Source organism: Mus caroli, chromosome 11 (genome assembly GCF_900094665.2).
Source record: "Mus caroli chromosome 11, CAROLI_EIJ_v1.1, whole genome shotgun sequence".
In the NCBI taxonomy this organism is placed as follows: Eukaryota; Metazoa; Chordata; class Mammalia; order Rodentia; family Muridae; genus Mus; species Mus caroli.
In genome coordinates, this window is record NC_034580.1 from 70,246,071 (window position 1) to 70,268,512 (window position 22,442).

The 22,442-nt window shown below is 44.4% G+C and overlaps 1 protein-coding gene across 1 annotated transcript in view; it reads right to left on the bottom strand.

Annotated features, from left to right (window-relative positions):
* Rpa1 (replication protein A1) overlaps nucleotides 1-22,442 on the bottom strand; it is a 48,194-nt gene that overhangs the window by 17,110 nt on the left and 8,642 nt on the right. Inside the window, exons 5-6 of the mRNA XM_021177355.2 lie at nucleotides 11,877-11,965; nucleotides 1,337-1,438 (exon numbers count right to left, since the gene is read on the bottom strand). Coding sequence (XP_021033014.1) covers nucleotides 1,337-1,438; nucleotides 11,877-11,965 — 191 coding nt within the window. The remainder of the gene's footprint in view (nucleotides 1-1,336; nucleotides 1,439-11,876; nucleotides 11,966-22,442) is intronic.

Below are 22,442 nucleotides of genomic sequence, written 5' to 3' on the forward strand. Positions count from 1 at the left end.
AGAGGAGGAGAGTATGATGTGGTAAGAAAAACCAAAAAAAAAAAAAAAAAAAAAAAAAAACCCTCTACAAGTAGATCTAGTCATGTTCCACAGATCACTATGTTCAAGGATGGTGTCCCAGAAAAGGGTCCTAAAACAAAGCCTAGGAAGTAATCAAAATGATCCCATCCAGACCTGCTACAGAGAAAGCTGGGGGGAGGGAGGGAGAGGCCCTGTAACCTCAGGTACCCGGGCAACACAACAGAGCCGTGCCCGATGATCTCCGTGATACGGGACAACAGGATATCTGAGAAGGAGTCCCATTGAGTCGTGTAGCAGAAGCCAGAGGCCTCAAACAAGACCAACAATTTCACCATGATGAACATCATGAAGATGTGTGGACAAAGGGTGCACTCGGGGACACAATGTCACACACTACAGCTTCCACGATCAGATTATTTTTCTTTTTTTTTCCTTTTAGCGGAGAGGCTGCAAGGGTGGAGGGCAGGTACAAGGGAACAGGGGTGAGCAGGATCGAGGTGCATGATGTGAAACTTACAAAGAACCAGTAAATTAGGAAAGAGAGATGAAAACATAGAAGCCATGGCCAACAACCCCAGCACACTGGAGGCAGGCGGGAGGGTCTCCATGCCAAAGGTAACACATGCTATGTCTAAAGAGAAGATAAAGTCCCACAAGAGCTACAAAGTCAGAGGAGAGACTTAGACAGAAAAGCCAAATGGAACAAGTGCATGGTAGGTGGGGAAAGAGGGGAATTTAAAAGAAATTTCACAAAAAAGGCACAGAATGTAAGGTGAAAGCGAGTGACTACCAGATAAAGCATCAACTAAGAGGAGTCAGGAACAGTGTATTTTAACTACCTTTATTAAAAAAAAAATACTCGGGCTGGTGAGATGGCTCAGCGGTTAAGAGCGCCGACTGCTCTTCCAATGGTCCTGCGTTCAAATCCCAGCAACCACATGGTGGCTCACAACCATCCATAACGAAATCTGATACTGTCTTCTGGAGTGTCTGAAGACAGCTACAAGTGTACTTACATATAATAAGTAAATAAATAAATATTTTAAAAAACACTCTTCAGTAATTGGAATTATTCTTTGCAATTCTACCATGAATGGAGTTTTTGTTCCTGTTGTTTGTTTTTTGAGCCCGTATCATGTAATCCAAAGTGGCCTGGAACCTGCTAAATAGTGGAAGATGACCTTGAACTTCTGATTCCCCTGTCTCCACCTCCCAAGTGCTGGCCTAGGCTACTCTGCTTGACCCAGGCTCAGTGAATTTTCAAACACGGTTTCAACCTTGACCCCTAACTTCCATCTCTTGCGTCCCATCTTACCCATTCCCAGACTCCCATTCTGTGGCTGGGGCTTGCTGGCTGGTGGTGTCGCTGCAGAGGCTGGGGAAGGGACTGCTTGCTGCTGCTGCTGCTGCCCATGTCCTGGAGATCAAAACAGGCCAATTCAGTGCAAACCCAGTCAAGAGATTTCAACACCAGCAGTAAATACCTTAGGAAAGCCCACCTTTGGCTCTTAGAGGAGCAGACTGCACTAGGCTGCACAGCCTGCATCTGCAAAGGGCTCACTTTTTTGTCTGTGCATAGTAAAGACTGGTTCCATTTCCCTTTCAACTGTTTAGAATTGACAGCTTTCAGTTTTAATGAGGTTCTCCCTGAAGCCTTGCCCATTTCTCCTTCAAGAACCTGCAGTAAAGTCACTGGTCTCAATCTGTGATGCTACCACTATTTCCATAGCAACAAATCGATGTCATCAACAGGATGGTGTGTTCGTGGCAGGATCCATCAGAAGAGAAAGCAGGGTGGTAAGGAAAACCTAAAAGCAGTTCAATTGTCTCTCAAGTGCTTTGGCTTCAAAGGAAAAGGAGACGTTTAGAAAGGATTCTACCCTTTCCCCCAAACAAAGCAACCTTATTTTGCGACTGACAGCTGGTGGAAAATATGAGTTGAAAGAGTCTCAGGTACCGTGAAGTGCTAGTGAACTGTCACAGCAGGGAGAGATGAGAACAGAGTTCAGAAGCAGCCGTGTCAAGGCAACAGGGAGATAAAAAGGAGGGGAACGGGGCATGCCTCTCAAGCAGCAAATAAGACGCGCCACCCCGTCGGAGTGTGTATTTGCCCTTCACCCTTTATACAAATGTTTACCAAGTTGAAGAATGTTAACATTGTAAATTGCCTACCACTGTGTTTTAAAATAACGAGTTTATGGGGTTTGATTTCGTTTCTGTGATTGGCTCTGAAGGCTGAAGCCAGCCTCATTTGGGCTGCTCACCTAGAGCGCTTGCAGACGACAAAGGCAGCTAAAAAAAAGAAATGTCCCAGAGCTCCCGAAACACCAAAAATGATGCACCCAGGCAGGAAGTCTCCCTTGCCACCGAGGCTCTCCCTTCTCCAACTGTAAGTTCTAACTCCTGCTGGGCCTCCTGAGGTCCCAACTCACCGGGCATGTTACATGCCCATGGAATCCATTTTTGACAAAATTACTCTTAAGTAGCTCAGGGAATGAGATGTAATTGTGTCGCTGGAGACAAATACATTTAGCACAAAGTTGAGAAGATGAAATAGAATTGATTATGCTTTAGTTCGTCCAATAGAGAGAAAAAGTGAGACACCTATTTACATAGGAAAGGGGCCCAGGCTACTGACAATGAGCCCTTCCTTTACAGAACACACACTGACCTGCTGCATAAGACACAGTTTAAAAGGTGACCTAACTTCCAGCTAAGTTCTTCCCTTCTTTAAAAAGAACGCGGTATTTGCTGGTGTGTGCACCTCATGAAGGTGCTTGCACCTATGTGGAGGGCAGAGACCATCCTGAGGGAGTCAGCTCTCCTTCCACCAGAGTCCTAGGGATGGCACAAAGGCACCGGGCTTGGGGACAGATGCCTTTACCTGCTGAGCCATTTCCAGAGCCTCTCCTTTTCTTTCTTTCTTTTTTTTTAAAAAAGATTTATTTATTTATTTATTATATGTAAGTTACACTATAGCTATCTTCAGACACTCCAGGAGATAGCATCAGATCTTGTTACCGATGGTTGTGAGCCACCATGTGGTTGCTGGGATTTGAACTCAGGACCTTTGGAAGAGCAGTCGGTGTTCTTAACCACTGAGCTATCTCTCCAGCCCCGAGCCTCTCCTTTTCTACAGTCTCCAAATTACCTCAAGTAGGAGCCTCATTCTCAGAACCATTTCTGCTGCGCATGTCTGACTGAACTGGATGTGGTCACTCGACTCAATTTCTATAAAAAGATAACTGAGGAGCCGGCTTGGTTGGTAGAGAAAACATAAAGACCTGAGTTTAGCTCCCACGTGGGGGCGTGCGTGCTAGAGAGGTGAGGACGGACTAGGCAGGGAGCAGAGGCAGGCAGATCCCAGGCCTCATAGCCAGGCAGCCCAACCGATGAGCTCCAGGTTCAGTAAGAAAGCCGGTAACCACAGAAGACACTGTGCTGTGCCCGCAACCACGGCAAGCGGCCCACTGCACTGGCACCTGCTTGTTGCCACAGCTACCCAAGGAGGCTGAACCAGAAGACTCATTGAAGCTGGAGGTCAAGGCCAGCATAGGTACCAAAGGTAGACCCCCATCTCAAAGTTGAACAGTAAACATATATTTTACTACAATTAAAAAAACAACAACAACAAAAAAACCAACACACGTACCTGTTCTAACATATAATTTTCATTTTTATATGAATTACAGTTATACTTTTTTTTTTTTTTTTTTTTTGGTTTTTCCAGACAGGGTTTCTCTGTGTAGCCCTGGCTGTCCTGGCACTCACTTTGTAGACCAGGCTGGCCTCGAACNTTGTAGACCAGGCTGGCCTCGAACTCAGAAATCCGCCTGCCTCTGCCTCCCGAGTGCTGGGATTAAAGGCGTGCGCCACCACGCCCGGCTCACAGTTATACTTTTTAGTTGAACATAATACCATGATAAGTCTCCAACTGATAATCTGAGGCTGGGGGTGTAGCTCATTTGGTAGAGTACCTGCCTAGCAGTCCCTAAGTCCGGGCAGTCCCTTGCCTGTATCCCAGTGCTCGGGGAAGAGGCAGAAAGAGGACCACAAGTTCAAGGTCCTCCTCCTCCTCAGGTAATGAGGAGTCTGAGGCAGCCCGGGACGCGGGAGACACACCAGTAACAGCAAGTACTGTCTGGAGTGCTCGCTCTGGACCAGGAACAAGAGCTGAGCGCATTCCTCCCGTAACTGTCCGCACAGTGATGGAGACAGCACTACATCTTTAACATCTTTGGCTGAGAAGAGAAAACCTGGTATTCCTCAGCTCTGTCTGGCTAAGTTCATGTACTTCATCATCATGCAGTTAATTTGTAAACAACCAATCCTGGCAGCAATAACTCTAATTATATAGAACATAAGATGTGGTAATTAGGAAAAGCTACTAACCCACTTAATAGAGTAACCTTTATCTCTTGCAAATCTGGTACAAGAGACAGTCCCAAATCAAATGACGGCAGGAATCCCAGAGCATTGTAAACAGCAGCAACTGCCCTTCAATTAACGCATTGTAACGCAGCAGCTGCCCACAAGACCTCAAATCAATCAGTCTATAGCTAAGGAAAAATCTTTCTAAAGCTAAAACCATCTACAAAACAGTAATGTAGGCTCCGTTTATAATAACCTGTTTTGGGCCACCTGCAAATCAAGCTATCCCAGGAAGCCAGGTTGTAATTCTTAGGCTCTGCTGGCTACACACTGGCCCCAAACCAGGAGGGAACTAGATTACAGCAGGCTCCGCCCTCGGCGACCTGCTCATAGCTATCATTCTTACAGTCTATTATGGCAAGTGAACTCTGGGCAGAGAAAAATTCACAAACAAACCCACCAACTTCCCAAGCAAGCATTTTCTTAACAAATACAAAGAATAAATAAATAGAGCCTGCCATGGTAGTGCACACCTGTAATCTCAGCATGTGGGAGGCAGAGGCATGCAGATCTCTGCCAGGAGTTCCATGCCAGCCTGGTCTAGACAGCTGCAAGATCAACCACACAATATGGTGAGGCCCTGTCTCAACTCCCAAACCACTGAAAACAAGTAAGACGATAATGGATCAATACAATATTTCTAAGTTCCTACTGACAGAAAATGGACATAATTAGGCTGGGTATAATTCCAATATGAATAATAAGTATATTATACAGTACCTAGTTTTAGTCTGAGCAAGCTATTATCACCACCAGCACAGATACACAAGACACACACACACAGTTGCAAGCGTGAAGGATTGAAAGGCACCCATCCCTACAGTATATGCAGCATGGACTGTCTAGTTTTATTTCGCCGCACACTTTGAACCATCCATCCATTTTTGCTCAATGTGGCAGCAGTAATAAATGTGTATTCGCACTTTGATGCACGGTGGAATTCTTACTAGTCTGGGCTGCGTCTGCTCACTGACTCTAGTGGACTTCTGACGTAAGAGGTCCTGGATTAGCTTCCAGCGGATATAAATCGAACTTTGGTTCTTGGCCTCCTCTGAAGCCTTTGCTGTGGTGAAAGGCGCTGTTTCTGAAGCCACGACATTCCCATGGTGGTTTAAGTAACAATACTCCTGGCTTGGTAACAATGCCAAGAAATACCAAAAAAAAAAAAAAAAAAAAAAGCACAGAGCTCACATCTGAGTCAAAAAAACGACACTCCCTATTTTTTGAAGAACTCACAGAAATCAAGAAGAAAAACAAGCAAACAAACAGCACATAACAGACTAACAACAACAACAAGTCCACTTTAGAGTCCAAAAACCAAAAGCAAAGGGACTCTTAAACATTTACAAGGACAGACCTCACTCAGAACACAAGCTATAGCCATGATACCGCTTTTCATCCACCAATTCTTAAAGGCACAGAAGATGGGCTGCTGGCATGACTGGGAAGAGACCAGTGTGCTCACGCATGGCTGGGGTACGCACTGCTGGGGTACGCTGTAACAAGCAGAGGAGAATGTCTAACTGTGTCTGCCAATCACAGGCACATTCCCAGTTAACCCAGCAATCACTTCTGGCAAAAAAGCCCACTCTGCCCGCACACTGGTGTACCCAGGACAGAATTCACTGCGGCTTCTGGTGGATCTTTTTTCCTTCTTGCAGTGCTTGGGTTCAAATCAGGATCAAGCACACTTTTAGAGTCAGAGCAAGGAGACAAAAGGATCTAACCACAGAGTTGGTTAAATAAACAACAGAACAGCCACACCAGAACTGCTGGGGGGCGGGGGGTTGGGGAGGGGAGGGGAGGGGAGGGGAGGGGAGGGGGAGAAGAAGAGGGAAAGAGGGAGGGAGGGAGAAGCTGTAATCCCAGCATTCAGGATGCAGAGGTTGGTAAACAAGTTTCAGGCTCAGTCGAGGTACAAGGTAAGAGTTTACTTCACAAAAATAAATAATGTTTTTAAGAGGACAGAAAGAAGGCAGTGTGGAGAACTAGCTATCTTACATAACTATGTGGGGCACAGGAGCAGCACTTGCATTTGGTTACTTGGCGAATAGCCCTGGTAGGATAAAGAAACCTTACAATGTGTCATCTATAAAGGGCAGCAGTGGGTGCACAATGCAGTGGGTAGGAGTCCACCCACTGCCGCACACCATAGTTTTTGATTACAAAGTCACGCAGCTCTACTCAAAAATTAAAACAAACATTAATGCTTGTTAAAGAAACAGGGCTGCGGAGATGATGGCTGGGTGGTTAAGAGCACAGTGCCCATATGGAGGCTCTCAGCCATCTGCTTCTCCAATTCCAGGGGAAGCTAACGCCCTCTTCTGGCCTCCAAGAGCACTGCATACACATGGTACGCTTACCTACATGCCCGCAAACAAAATGTTATAAAACCCAGATATATGACCATCTTAAGATTCTTTCATTTTTTTGGGACAGGGTTTCTCTATGTAGCCCTGGCTGTTCCTGAACTTGCTCTGCAGACCAGGCTGTCCTCCAACCCAGAGATCTGCCTGCCTCTGCCTCCCCAGTGCTGGAATTAAAGATATTTAACACACACATTATACATATCTTTCTTCTTCTTCTTTTTTTTAAAAGCGTTTTATTAAGTTTTTTGTTAAGTTTCAATAAAAAAAACTACATAGTTTTATAGGCAAACATAATTAAAAATGCCAATGTGAAATAAATAATATATACATAAATATACACATGTAACATTCTGTAATAGGTTCACTCACACAACTTATATACTTAAATACAATTTGCACAATAATGAAAAGCTTTGAAATGAAGACTTCTGGATACATTAGAAACGTACCCTGAAAATCGCAAATGACAGTTTTCATTTCTTTGTCTCAGACATTAGTGTGAGTGTGTAAACTTGCATAAAGGCTCTCTTCTCTGTCACTTCCCACCTATTCCCTTTGAGGCAGTGGTTCTCGCTAAACCTGGAACCTGGGGCTCCTGTTCCTTGGCTGGACTACAGGCCAGCAAGTCCCAGCAATCCTCCTGTCTCACCTTTCTTGGAACCAATGTTATAAGTGTGTGTGGGCACTAGGCTTGTTTCATGGCTGCTGGGACTAGAACTCTGGTCTTCAATATTAGGCATCAAGAGCTCTTAACTGCTAAGCCATCTTTCCACCCTGATTAGAATTTCTTGAAGCAACAGAAACTCACAGATGGTCAGAGTATACACACACGCACACACACACACATATACACACACTCACACACACTCTCTCTGTCTCTCTCTTCTCACATGCATGCACATACACTCTCTGTCTCTCTGCCTCTCTCTCTCTCTCTCACACACACACACACACACACACACCAAGGCTTAGTGACCACTGTGAAAAGGGAAGTGCGGTGAGGAACTGTAAAAATAAGGTGTCAGGAAAGCTCTGCACAAAATGGTGTCCTCTGGACAAGTCAGGGCCTCTGCCCTCATCAGCTCTTAGTAACTATGGCTGCCTACTCAAAACCATGCCAGGGACCACTCTAACATGGAGGTGGGATGGGCTCGAGAGGCCCTATTATTAAAGGAGAAGCTGTAGAGAGTTGATTTGATGGATTCTAAAGTAGGGGGAATCGATTTCCTTTATTGATATGGGCCCTGGTGGGTCAGCCATGCTCTAGTGAGTGGCCCCACACCCATGAGTAAGTGTGGACAGCACAAACCGGACCTGGCAAGTCAATAAAACAAAAACAAACAAACAAAAGTTCTGGTCCACCATAGTGGCTGCTCATGGTTGGGAGCCGTCCCGCAGTTAAGGCAGGAAGACCGTGGCTGCAAAGAGGACAAAAGTCTCTGGAACTGATCAACTCTAGACTCTGCTTGTTAAGAAAAGCGGGAAGTACCCGCTGGGACAGAAGCAGACTCTGAAGGTGATCAGGACAGAGATCACAGAAGGAGAGACTGGTTATCGGAGGAAATCTGAAACATAATACGACGCATACTGATCCAAACTGGTGCCCATCACTACAACGGCAGTAATTGAATTGGGCACAACATTCAGAAAACAGAAAAAGACTACAGAGTACGCACCCTGGCTATCATCAACCCAGGCGACACTGGCACTATTGGAAGCAAGCCAGACTGGAGAAAAGGAAACAAAAAGTTATTTAACAAAACTTCCCAGAGCATGATAAAAAAAAAAAAAAGAAGAAAGAAAGCCAGACATGGGGGGTGCACGTTTTTAACCCTAGCACTCAGGAGGCAGAGGCAGGTGAGGCAGGAGGATCCGTGAGTTCGAGGCCAGCCTGGTCTATACAGTGGGTTCCAGGAAAGCCAGGCAACAAAGAAACCCTGTCTCAAAAATCACTGACTGGGGAGAGAGGAAGTGGATCCAAGAGCAAGAGAGAGAGCAGAGAGAGTGGGGGTTTGGATGTCAGCGTTATTAAATGACAGCAGAAAAGATGGGCCCGACCAATGACATGCCAGAAATGGCAAGTATGAAAAAATAAACACAAGTTCTAAATACCATTTAAATTATGGCTGTGTGTCTGTTGGCTCATTCTTGTTATCCAAACGAAGTAAAGCAGGGGTGGCCGGGATTTATGGCCAACCAGGACTAGAGTGAGACACTGCTTTCAAAAAAGCAATGGATGCACGCTAACCATTAATCAGAGTAACTGGAGTTTGAGGGAGGGAGTGGGCCCGGGAAGCCTGTGCCTATAAACCCAGCCTGCAAGGCCTGAAGCCAGAAGGCTGAACTGAGAACAAAGCACAGGCACAATCTCTTACAAACAGTTTAAACAAAATGCCAGCAATAAATTGTCAGCTTTATGACAGATAGGCTGACAGGCATACCACAAAGATTGGGAAGGAGAAACAGGATTCTTGCACAACATTTTACAAATCGACACAGCTGAGCCTAGTGACAGGCTGTGATAAGCTCAAACCATGCACATTGCAAACACCACAGCACGGCCAGAGTGACAGGGTCACAGCAATACAGCAACAGAGACAGTAAGAAACACAGGAAAAGGGAAGAAGGCAGAGCACCACAAGAGAAACATTAACCCGTGATTCCATCTGAGGGCCCAGCATCCCTCTCCCACCTGACAGAGAAAACCAGGAGAATGCAGCTGAAACACCATACAACTATAAATACTCCTTTCTAGTGTAGACTGAGTTTACCAAAGGGCATCGTAAGCTGAAGCACAAACATAACACTGTAAGTTACCGGAATTTTAGACACGTTGAGAATTTAATAGAAGTTGAGACATCAAACACACGTTTGATCCTAGGGGAATTAAATTATTGGTAACAGAAAAGCTCTTTACAAAGTCTCCACATTTATAAACCAAATACCCTTGTATCAGAATTGTTGTCTGAGCCAGAGGCAGCGGCACAGTGGTGGCTGAGGCAGCAGGATCAAGTCTGGAGAAGCCCCCGGGTCCAGGGAGCACTAGTGAACCCAAGTAAACATTAAATAAGAAAGACGGATTCTACAGGAACCTAGACAATGCAGAAATGAATATTCTCCAGACACCCTGTAAGGTCAGTACTACTAAGATACCAAAACCAAACTGACTCAGGGGGCTGAAGAGATGGCTCAGTGGCTAAGGGCAACCCGTCCGTATCAGGCAGTTCGCCCACCTGTAATGTACCAGAGACCCTAAACATTTCTATCCTCCAAGCACACACACACACATAAACATAATTAAAAATAAAAAAATCTCTCGTGGACAGACAGCAAAAAATACTGAACGAAATCTAATCAGGTAGACTCAGCAAAGCAAATCCAAATATGCGGAAAGGATAATACAATGCAAATCCAGTCTTGTCCCACAAGCCCCAGGCTGCTTTAGCATCCAAAAAAAATCAATCATCATAATTCACCGTATTAGCTAACTGAAACAGAAAAGGCATTTGATTATTAATAAATACAGGGAAAGCATTTGACAAAACTGACCGTTCACTCTTAATAAAAATGTTACCAAGCAAGAGAGAGAAGTAAAATTTCCTCAACCTGACGAACAGGAACACAGGAACTGGCTGGGCACAGTGCGCATACTGAAACCCCAGCACCCAGACAGGCCAGACTGGGCTGGCATGAGAACCAAGGGCCAGAGGCACCCAGACACTTAATGATCCAAGGATCTCCATTCCTGCATCCCGCAGGAAGGAACAGATTCCTCAGTTGTCCTTTGACCTCCACATACGCTGGCTTGGGAGGAGGGGCTTGACACAGGGTCTCACTCTGTGGCACAGGCTATCCTGAATGGAGTCAATGCTGGCCTCAAAACTCTTCTGCCTCAGTTCCAGAGAGTGGGGAAACAATCACGAGCCACCTCACCCAGTGTTAATGCCATTTAACAGTACAAGGATAAACGCTGCCTGAAAAGAACAAGACAAGGATCACACAGACAAACATCACACAGGTGCTGTTTGAGACTAGGTCTCTAGTGATGTAGGCTGGTCTCAAACTTGCACAAGAAAAGAATACTTTTGCCATCAAGATCAAGGTTGCTATCACCCATGGTGGCATTTGGAAAGTAGAGGCAGGAAGATACAAGGTCATCCTCAGCTACAGTGGGTTTGAGGCCAGCCAAGGCAGCACCGTGAGCCAGCTGTGGTAGCACACATCTGTAACCCCACCACTCAGGAGGCTGAAGCAGGAAGTTCAAGGCCAACAAGAGCCACTTAAAAATAAATAAAAACATAAATAAGGCTGGAGAGATGGCTCAGCGGTTAAGAGCACTGACTGCTCTTCTGAAGGTCCTGAGTTCAAATCCCAGCAACCACGTGGTGGCTCACAAACATCCGTAATGAGATCTGATGCCCTCTTCTGGTGTGTCTGAAGTCAGCTACAGTGTACTTACAGATAATAAATAAATAAATCTTAAAAAACAAAAAACAAACAAACAAAAAACCCAGTAAACAAAGACCTGTAAGATAAAACCTAAGACAAGACGCTTCCTGGGGCTGGGGAGGTACTTAGACCATAAGGAGCTTCTTATTCAAGCATGAGAACCCGAGTTCAGATGCCTGGGCTTCCAAGTCAGGAGGAGAGCCTCTCTCTAGAAGTAAGGAATCAAGAAGGCTCGACTTTGGTCTCTAGCCCCATGCACACACACACACGCGCGTGTAAATACGTTGATGTTCACTCACACACAGAAGACTGCACCTGGCTCTCTCACGTCTCAGCCCTCATATGAAGCCTGCACTATCAGAACATTCTAGGTTCTACTTTCAGTCAACTCTTACACAGAATGGCCATCATACTCCGCCTATAACTTCTCCTGACCTACCCATGCATCATTGCTTCAGTATTAACAAAAACCAGAATAACCAGCTGTTTAGATCCTCCCTGACGCCCCAATCACTGTCTTATTGAGACTGCTAAGTCACAAGGTAGCATTCTGGATCCAAAAAGCAATATCCAACCGAGAGTTACAACCTCTAAGGAGGATTTTACCTTCATTATAGGGCACGGGATTCCCAATCTTTAATCCAACGTCTTCAGCAGACTTCTTAACTTCCAAGTCCATCAAGATGACTACTCTCCTACAAAGACGACAGACACAAGTTAGAGCTAGGAGCTCTGCAGCCTTCCCGATGAGTTACCACGAAGTTCACTTTAATTGCTGTCTGGCTAAAACTGGATCCTTTCCCAACCTTTTCTCATTCTTGACTAACTTGACAAGTGTTCATTCCTAAGGAAATACTTCACTTATTCTGTCCCCACATCTCCAATGTTTTCGTCTTTATTATATTATTATAGGGCAATTCATTTCCTATCTAGTTCCCTGATTAAAACAGTAGACCTTGCTGCATGCCATTATCCTCATAGAGGCACTGATACAATTTAGATTATTAAATACAAAATCCTAAAACACAAAAAGATGATGTTTTCAGAAAAAGTATGTACGTTACTTTTTCCCAGTTAAAAAGAAACAATTATAGCAGTAGACATTTTAAAATTTTAATTATTGGGGGGGCTGAGAAATGATTGGAGCCCTGGGACTTGCTGGGCCGTCAGCCTCGCATAACCAGCAAGCTCCAGGCCAATGTACCTATCTCAAAGTGCAGGTCCAGGTGCTTGTGCGTGTGCGCACTCTCGCACTCCTGAAATGCTTCCACGGCTACACGGTCTGCTCGCCTGGGCTATCCTCTGCAGTTCAGTTCACAATCCCAAGTTTGCTGCCCTCTAGCCCAGCTGTTTTCTCTCAGCTCCTGGCACATGCTACGCTTCCTTCTGCCACTAAGCCTACACATGGTCCTCTGACTGAATTTTCCCCCTCATTCTGCTTCATCTAATATGCGCTTTTCAACTCTTATTGAAAACCTGGAATTGAACCAGGGACTTATTCATGCTAGGCGAATGCTCTACCATAGAGCTATACCCCTCCAACTCCCATCTCAAATATCATTTCCAAAGACATTTTCTTGGTCTCTTATTTATATCAGGTTTCTTTGTCCTCCTGCAGCTATGACTTCACTCCTTCAGAACACTCGTCTTAGCTTTCAGTTCTGTATTAATTAGTGATTGTTTTCATTCTCTCTGCTAGAATGCACTTTCAATAAAGGCAGGTAGCCAGCCACAGTGCTTAATTAAGCAACAGCCCAAAGATGTCATTCAATACATACTGGGACAAGATGCCTAACATCATCTGCAGATCAAGATGAACTACTGGTGTGAGGAGACAGCTCAGGGGTCCAGTGCTTGGGCACGCTGAGTGTGAGCACTGGAGTCCAGGTGCCCAGAAACACACATAAATGCAATATGGATGTGGCAATCCACCTCTAATTCCTTCTTTAAGACAGTGGCTCTCCAGAGCAAGCTGGCTAGCAAGACAAACCATATCAGTGAGCTCTGGGCTTGACCAAGACCCTGCCTCCAGGTGTAACTCCCAAGCAAAAGGATGATGGCTCGCCAATCTCAGGCTATCATGGTCATGTACAAATGTCAACTGGCATACACACATGCACACACATGAAAACCAGGAGAAAATAAAAAGAATTGCAACCAAAAAATGTAATTTGAGGACACATAATTGCAGGCGGGGGTGGGGGTGGGGGTAGGGGGATGACAGAAGATGAACTGAGTGGACCAAGGGAAAGCTGTGCTAGTGGCAATGAGAAGGGTGGGGGAGTCTGAGCAAGGGTTCAGCAATCACCACGCTTTACTGTCTGCACAGCCTGGCTGCAGAATGCTGGGCTTTATCACACAGAATTATTCAGTATGTGCTATCTTTATCTTTACGGTAAAGTTATCCTATCAGGTTATGCTACTTCAATAGAACAAGCCTGAAAAAGTGGTCTGCTACTGAGAACCTGATAAAGATGACCTGTTAGAACTGTCTGCCAAGTGTGGAATTCCAGCCCTGGGAACCAGGAGCTCGAGGGCCACCCCAGATGCAGGGAGTTAGAGGCCAGCCTTGGCAACATAACATCATGCTTCAGAAATCAAAAACAAAACTAAACAACAACAACAAAAAACATTAAAAAACAAAACAATTCAGGCAGTAGTGGTACACGCCTTTAAGGCAGAGGCAGGTGGATTTCTGAGTTCAAGGCTAGCCTGGTCTACAGAGTGAGTTCCAGGACAGCCAGGACTACACAGAGAAACCCTGTCTCAAAAACCAAAACAAACAAACAAACAAACAAACACAAACAAACCAGCTAGGGCTAGAGAGACTGGCCAGCAATTAAGAGTGCACACTGTTGTATGCACTCTTGAGTTTGGTTCTCAGCACCAATATTTAGCAGCTCACAATTGCCTTTAACCCCAACTCCAGGGGATACGATATCTCTGGCTTCAAAAGGCACCCCAGTCCCTACCAATGTACACACATGTGCATAACTACAGAGACATGTACACATAATAAAAAATAATTTAATAATAATAATAATAATGATGTCTTCTAAAATTTCATCTTGACGCCTGGGTTTGGTTTCCAGGTCCCACATGATGGCTTACAACCACCTGCAATTCCAGTTCCAGAATGTGTGACACTTTCTTCTGAGCTCTGTGGACACCAGACACACAAGGTGCAATACACTTAGGCAAAACATTCATAAGCATAAAACTAAAATAATTTTAATCTATCTCGTAATACATACACATATTGAATGAAATATAGCAAGATGAGGATGATAGCATATTGAAATAACACGGCAAAGCCATTTTACAGAGAACACAGGTGACTACTACAAGGCCACCATCAGCAAAAGAGAGAGGATGGGAAACGGTAACACTTAGAGACAAATGACCTGCTGTCCTAGGAATAAACAGGGGAAAAGGTACGAGGAGAAAAAGACAGCTGTGAGCAGGCTTCCAGACCATCAACCCACTACAAGTTTATGTTGGATCCTGACTCAACTATGAATGTATACACAAATATACAGACACATACAGATATAAGCATTTACAACCCATACATATGAGTGGTTGGAAACTGAACACGGAGTATTTACTTTAGGTGTAAATGGTACCTGTTTTTCATTTTCTGAGTGTTGAGGTGTGCAGTATATGAATGAGTACATGTTTGTGTGTGTGTGTGAGTACAATTGTATGTGGGTGTATGAGCTACACACGCGTGTGTGTACAAGCCAGAGGTCAAGACACCAGCAAGCCGGTGTCCTCTTCTGTTACTCTCCAGCATATATTTTTTACGTCTGTCTCTCTTTTTTCCTTCCTTCTATTCATTCATTCATAAACAGCTACTTTCTAGGTAGCCCTGGCTACCTTGAAATTCCTTATGTAGGCTAAGCTGGTCTCAAACTCAAGAGATCCACCCGCTTCTTCCAACGCTGGGTTTAAAGGCCAGTGCCACTACGTCATGCTTTTTACATTCATTTCCTTAGTGTGTGCGTCTGCATACACTTGTGCTTTGGTGGAGGTCTGAGAAGAACTTGCATGAGTTGGCTCTGCAGTGTGGGGTCCAGGGCTTAGTGATAAGCCATCTCACCAGCTCCTTCCTTCATCTTAATTATTTTTAAAAATTATTTCTGAGACAGTCTCAGTAGGTGGTAGCTCTGGCTGTCCGGCAACTTGACATGTAGGCCAGGCTGCTGGTCACAGAGACTGGCCTGCCCCTGCCTCTCAAGCACTACCACGAAAGGTGTGTGCCGCTACGCCTAGCCATTCATCTTTTTCCTATACAGGATGTCTGAGCCCAGAGCTCACCCGCTGGGCAGATTTGTTGCCAGTAAACTCTGCCGATCGATCCACCTGCCTCCCCAGCTTTCATCCAGCACCAGGGCTACAGGTCAGTGCCACCATGCCACCATGCCCAGCTTTTTATGTAGCTAACACATAACTAACTGTGCTGTCTTCCCAGCCCAGGACTTGTTTTGTTAAAGGGAGTTCATTACATACATACATACATACATATATGTATGTATGTGTACACACACACCCACACAATAACACATCCTTGTGAGAAAACAGAGACAAAGCAGGACCTATTATCAGTCAATAATCTGAGGCTATGTGCACAGCTGTATGGGGACTTGGTTCTACTGTGTTGTCTGTCTACTTTTATAAATGTTCAAAATCATGAAAAATATAAAACAGATTTGAAAATAGAGAAAGGAAGCTAAGAGGATTATTTTTTAAGGCAGGATTTATTATGTAAGAATGAAAGAACAGTTCAATATTAATCTGTTAAAATAAGTCATACTATTTAAAGGATTAAAAATAATGATTATATCAAGTTGTAGTAAAAGCTTTTAAAAAAACCCAAGAGCCGTTCCCATAAAACCCAAACAACTTAAGGACCTAAAAAAATGTTGTGAGCAAAGATCAAGTCCATGCACTTCACAAGATAAACTGCGTTCAACACCAAAGGTCCTTCTCTTGCTAGCCAGGTAGAGAAAGGTACTTGCTGATTCTCAACACTTGTAATGGTGCTGATTCAGAACCATAAAAAACAAAGAAGCAGGCCTGGTGCGATGGCTCAGTGGGCGTAAGCGCTCAGTACACAGAGCTCACACTTGAGTTTGATCCCTGAAAGCTATAGAGGGAGGAAAGAACTAACTCCTGAAAGATGTCCTCTGATTTCCACACATACATGGTACACATGGTACATACAGCACACACACACCCTCCCAATGATAAAAATAAAAAAATTAAGTTAAATTACATTATAGCCCGTGTGCCTGCACAAACAAATCTACACATGTAAAAAGAAATTCAAAGAAACAAATGCCAAATAAATATACATATTGTAATAAAGAGATAATTGTCTAAAAAACTCAAGGCTTTAAATGGTAAGATATCATATTCTTGGATGAAAAGATCTAATGTCAAAATATATCAATTTAATGCAATTATGTATATTCAGGAGACCTCTGGTTGGCTTTTGAACTTGATAGCACTCTTATAATTCACATAGAAGAAAAAAAAAATATGAAAACTGCCAAACATTATTAGAATACTCCACAGATGGTATTTTGGCAGCACATACTTCTAAGGGCTGTGAAAGATGTATAGATCATCCACGCCTTGCTAGGGAGAGGGCGGGTGGGTATAGCTGTTTGGGAAAATAACCTGGTAATTCCTCACTAGTTAAATCACAGTCAGAACCTGAACTAGCAACTTGTCTCTAAAATACATTCACCCTCAGCATCTGCATCACCAGGACACCACTGCTAGCAGAATCTGTACATGGATCAAGGTAGTATCTGCATTTAATTGACATCTTCTTAAATGCTTTAAATTATCTCTACATTACTTATAGTAGCCAAGATGATGCAAATTATGTTACACTGTATTATCTGGGGCGTAACAAGAAAATATCTCTACTCAGGTTTATTCAGGTGCAGTACTTCCCCTGAATACACGGATCAAGAAGCCACAGAAAGAGGGCTAACCATATACAAGCTTGTACACTAATACTCAGTGCATTACTCAAAATGCAAACAGATGGAAACAATCCAACAGCCTGTAAGCTGAAAAACAAGATAAGCAAAATGTGCTGGGCCTAGAGGCCCAGGTCTATAATCCCAACTAAGGTCGAGGCAGGAGGATCTCAAGTTCAAGGCCAGCCTAGACAACTTAGCAAGACCTTGTCTCAAAACAAAAAGAGGCTGAGGATATAGCCCAGTATAGAGCATCTGCTTAGCATGTGCACTGACACCCATATCACAGAGGGAAAAAAAAAAAAAACAAGCAAAATGTGATCTGTCTGCACAACAGGATACCACAGGGGAACGACACAGTAACACAACACAAACTTAGCCCTGAAAATACTATGGTAAAGAAAGAAGTGTCACAAAGGACCAGGAAATGCATGACTCAATTTACATTATATAGAAGATCAGTGACCCTCTGGGACTCAAGAGATTTGGGACTGGTAGCTAAAGGGTACTGGGTTTCTTTATGGGGGTAAGAAAACATTCTAAACTTAACTGTGAGAATGACTATTCAACACTGTCAAGTTTTCAAAATCATACTTTTAAAAATTGCCCAGTGACTCATGAACACAATCAGAGGCGGGAGAGGACAGTGGCAAACTCAGGATACCAGTGTCTTTTATGTCTGCTGCCAACTATCAATTTCCCAGTTATAGTTACCAGAGAACTTTTTGGTTTGTTTCATCTTATTTGTTGCTTTTGGTAGAATCTCAATATAGTAAGATACAAGGCTGGCCTCATACTATATAGCTGAGGATGACTTTGAACTTCTAATCCTCCTGCTTCCATCTCCCAAGTGGTGGGATTACAGGGGTGCACCACTATGCCCAGCAAGCACAAAGCCATTTGAACCACACCCCAGCCTTATCAGAGAAATCTGTACAAGCCTTAGCGCCTTAGCATCTTAAGGCAACACAAGACACAATGCGTGCCTACCATAGAGTGTGTGCCTACTATGTGTGAGGCTCTATGCTGAATGTCCAGCACTTATGAAAAAGAGTTAAAAACACTCACGACTCAAGGATGACTATGCAGTCTTGTGTACAAAGCTCCGAATTCAATCCCCAGCACCGTGCACATCAGGCAGGCTCTGTAGAGGACCCAGTTTAAGGTCATCCTTAGGTAAGTTAGAGGCCTTAGATGGCTGCATTAGATGAGACCCTTTCTCATAAACAGAATAAATAATTTAAAGCTCCTGATCAAACACTATGTCTTCCCATCACACTCAGAATAAAGCACTCTACTGGCCCTTTTAGGACTGCCCATCTGGAAGAGAAACCTAAGTTACATTCCTTGCTCGTGTCATATGTAATAACAAACTCACTGGAAATACAGTCTTAAGCTTGGTCAGAAAGCTTCCCCAGCAACTGATTCAGAGGACATAATGCAGAAAGTGGACAAATGCAAACAGAGATTTATACCACAAAATACCATATATAAACAAAGTTAGAATGGATAAATACGTAAAACGGACGCCAGAGTTAATACGCCTGCTTTACTAAGAGCTTCTGTAAATTAAAAACAAACAAACACATAAAAATTAAAGGTCAAAGTATCGGGGCTGGAGAGTTGGCTCAGAGGTTAAGAATACTGGCTGCTCTTCCAGAGGATCCAGGTTTGATGGCCAGAATCCACATAATGGCTCATAATTTCAGTTCCAGAGGATCCAATGTCTTCTTGTGCAGTCCATGGATACCAGGCACACACACGGTACACAGACATATATGTAGCAGACAAATCCCCCATATACATAAAACTTTAAAAAAGTTTTTTTTAAAGAACAAAGTTGGGGCTGGGGCGACAGCTCAGTGAGTGAGAGACCTGTGTAAGCGTGGGTTCAGATCCCCAGCACCCGTCTGAAAAGTCAACTAATTTAGGCGGTGCCTTTCTCTTACCCAGTCTAGAAGGGCTGGAGGCAGGGTGGATGGGGCACTTTAAACACTCACCTAGGCAAAAAACCCAGTGATCTTTGGGCCAGTGAGAAGTTACCAAGAGAATAAGGTAGAGAGCCACAGAGGAAGACATCGGGGGTTCTATGAGTATGAGAAGGGGTGTACACATCACACACACACATTTTTTTGTTTTTAATTTACTAACATTAAAATAGGCTGTAATGTGGCTCAGTGGGTAGAAAAACCTGCTGTCTAAGCCTGGTACCAGAGTTCAATCCCGGACAAGCTGGAAGGAGACAACCAACCACAACCATGTGCTAGCAGCCAGAAGCACTGCTTGTTAACACTCAAGAGAGCCTGGAGTGGAAGACACTGGATCCCCAGCAGGCAAGCCTGCAAGAAGATGTGCCTTGCCTAGACAACGGCAGAACAAACATCAAGGCTGGCAGAGCTGTCCAGGACTGTTCATATTAATCATGTACAGATAAGAGGGAATGGCACAGAACAATTCAACACACGGGGTATGAAAGGAAAGGAACAAGGCACACAAAGGACAAAGAACCTGGCATACAAGAAAGCCTAAGCACAGAGTGGCACTTCCCAGAAGGGAGGCATAAAATAGACTGAATTCATTAAAACAAGAGCCAAAGATAAACGGAGAGTCGGCTCAAAAATCACGGAAAACAGGTCAAAATAACGTCACCCATCTGACAGTTGATACTGTCAACCGTATCTAGAACTCCAGGTGGCACATCTCCAGGCATGCCCCTGAAGGGGTCTTTGGACTGGGTTAACTGAGGTGGGAGCAACACCATCTATGGACCGAGGCCTCAGACAGAATAAAAAGGAGCCAGTGAGCTGAGAGTCAGTGCTCATTGCTTCTGGCTTCCTGTCTATGGCTGCAGTGAGGCACGGTGCTTCCTGCTCTAGCTGCCATGATGGACCACACCCTCAAACCGTGAACCAAAATAACCGCCTCTCTACATTGCTTTTACCAGGCATTTGGTCATACCAATGAGAAAGGTTAACTAATACAACACTCAATACTTAAAAACGTAAACATCAACCTTGTTTACGTGTGTGAGATTTTGAAGCTCACGGGCCAGTTATGCCGAATGCCAGGTCTGCTGGCTAAGGGTGAGAGTGCGCACCTATAATCCCAGCTGCTGCAGAGTCAGCAAAAGCACTACAGATGGAAGGCAGCCAGGGCAGCTGAGACTGACTCAAACTGACAGAGGTGGGAGGCATAGAGAAAACCAGATTAATAGAATGTTCCCTACTATGCAAGAAGTCCTGGGTTTCATCCCGTGTAGTGGAAGAGAGAACTACGAATACAGAAGTCTACTGTGTAGAAGTACTGTGTAGAAGTACTGTGTAGAAGTACTGCTAGGTCACACAGAAACATCACTCAAGTGTCTCTGGATGCTACACGGAGGGCGCGTGAAGTATCGCTTCCTGATGATCCGTATCTACTAGAGCACTGCTGTTTTAGTATGCGCTCTTCCACTACAGCTCCTCCCCACACCAAGAGGCCACACTGAGTTCCTGCAAGGAACTGAATAACCACACAGTTCTCAGAAGGACCACAAGGAACACACAACGGTAACTATGAATGGGAAATTCTCAAAGTATACTGGTCTCACTGGAGTCAAATAGGCACAGTTTTAGACCACGGGCTCTTTTGTCAGGGAGCAGATGCGGGTGTCTGTGTGTTTGAGTGCATTTGTGCAGGACACGTGTTTGCGCACATGCATGTGGAGGTCAGAGGTCAGCTTCAGGTGACAGTGCTCGGGAGCCATCCTCCTTGATTTTTCCTTTGTTTTGAGACAAAGTCTCTTGTAGCCGAGGCTGGCTTAGAGTTTGCTAACTCTATACGAAGATGACCACGCTTTTCATATCCTAACTGATGACCAGAGAATACTGGGATTACAAACATACACCTGGATTTTTGGTGCTGCTGACCACACCCAGAGCAGCATGAACAAGAGGAAAGCACATCACCAAAGAAGGTGCATTACCACCACCACCACCACCCCCGCCCCCCGCCTGTCTTCCTTTTAAGCATTATCCATTCCCTGTGTGAACATGGACATGCATGCACAAAGTTGAGAGGACCACTTCTGGAAAGCTGGCTCTCTTCTCCCTCCAGCTGGGTCACAGAGATTGAACAAGGACCTCTCTCAGCTTGCAGAAAGCATCATTCACTGAAACCTGGGTATTCCCAATTGGGCTACGCTGGCAAACCAGGAAACCCCAGGGACCCACCCATCCCTGACTCCTGCCCCTACTAGGATTATGGACTCTTTGGCCTCTGTACCCAGCTTTTTGGATCAAACTCAGATTTTCCCACTTGCCTGGCAAGTAATTTATCATCAGAGCTATTGTTATCTTCAGCCTGCTAACAATCAGAGTTGAACATTTCAAAATTTCCCTGTAAGAATTGCTAAAAGATGCTTGTAAAAGAATTTTTAATTAGTGCAAGGAGACAGAGACAGTAAAATCTTTGTGAGTTCTAGACCAGGCTACCCACTGAAGAGAGAAGAGAAGAGAGAAGAGAAGGAGAGAGAAAGAAAAAGAAAGAGGGGAGGCATAGACATAACCAGGAAGTATCGCCAAAGAGACAAAGGCAGGCTATAAACATGTGTAGGTGGCCTGAGTAAACAATGACTATAAAGAATGACATGAGGGCTGGGGTGGAGCTCGGTAGTGCACTGCTTGCCTTGAGGTCCTGGCTACCCTCAGCTCTTTAACAAAAAATGTCAGTTCATGACAAACAGAAGAAACCAAAGCAAAACCACAGTAACTAAGACACACGCGTGTTGCACATGTGCGCGCACACACACACACACACCCATACACAGGTACTGGAGAAGAGATGGCTTGGTGGCTAAGAGCATTTGCTGCTCTTGCAGAACTGCTCACCACTACCCCTTTTAATTCCAGCACTCAGGAGACAGAAACAGGTGGATCTTTTAAGAGGCCAGCCTGCTCTATATAATGAGTTCCAGCTAGCCAGGGTTACACAGTGAGATCTTGCCTCAAAAATAAAATAAAATAAAAAATTTAAAGATTAACACCAAGTGTAAACTTACCAATCAAAAAATTAAAAAAAAATTTTTTTTTTTCCCCAGTTTTTCTGAGACAGGGTTTCTCTGTGTAGCCCTGGCTGTCCTGGAACTCACTCTGTAGACCAGGCTGGCCTCGAACTCAGAAATCCGCCTGCCTCTGCC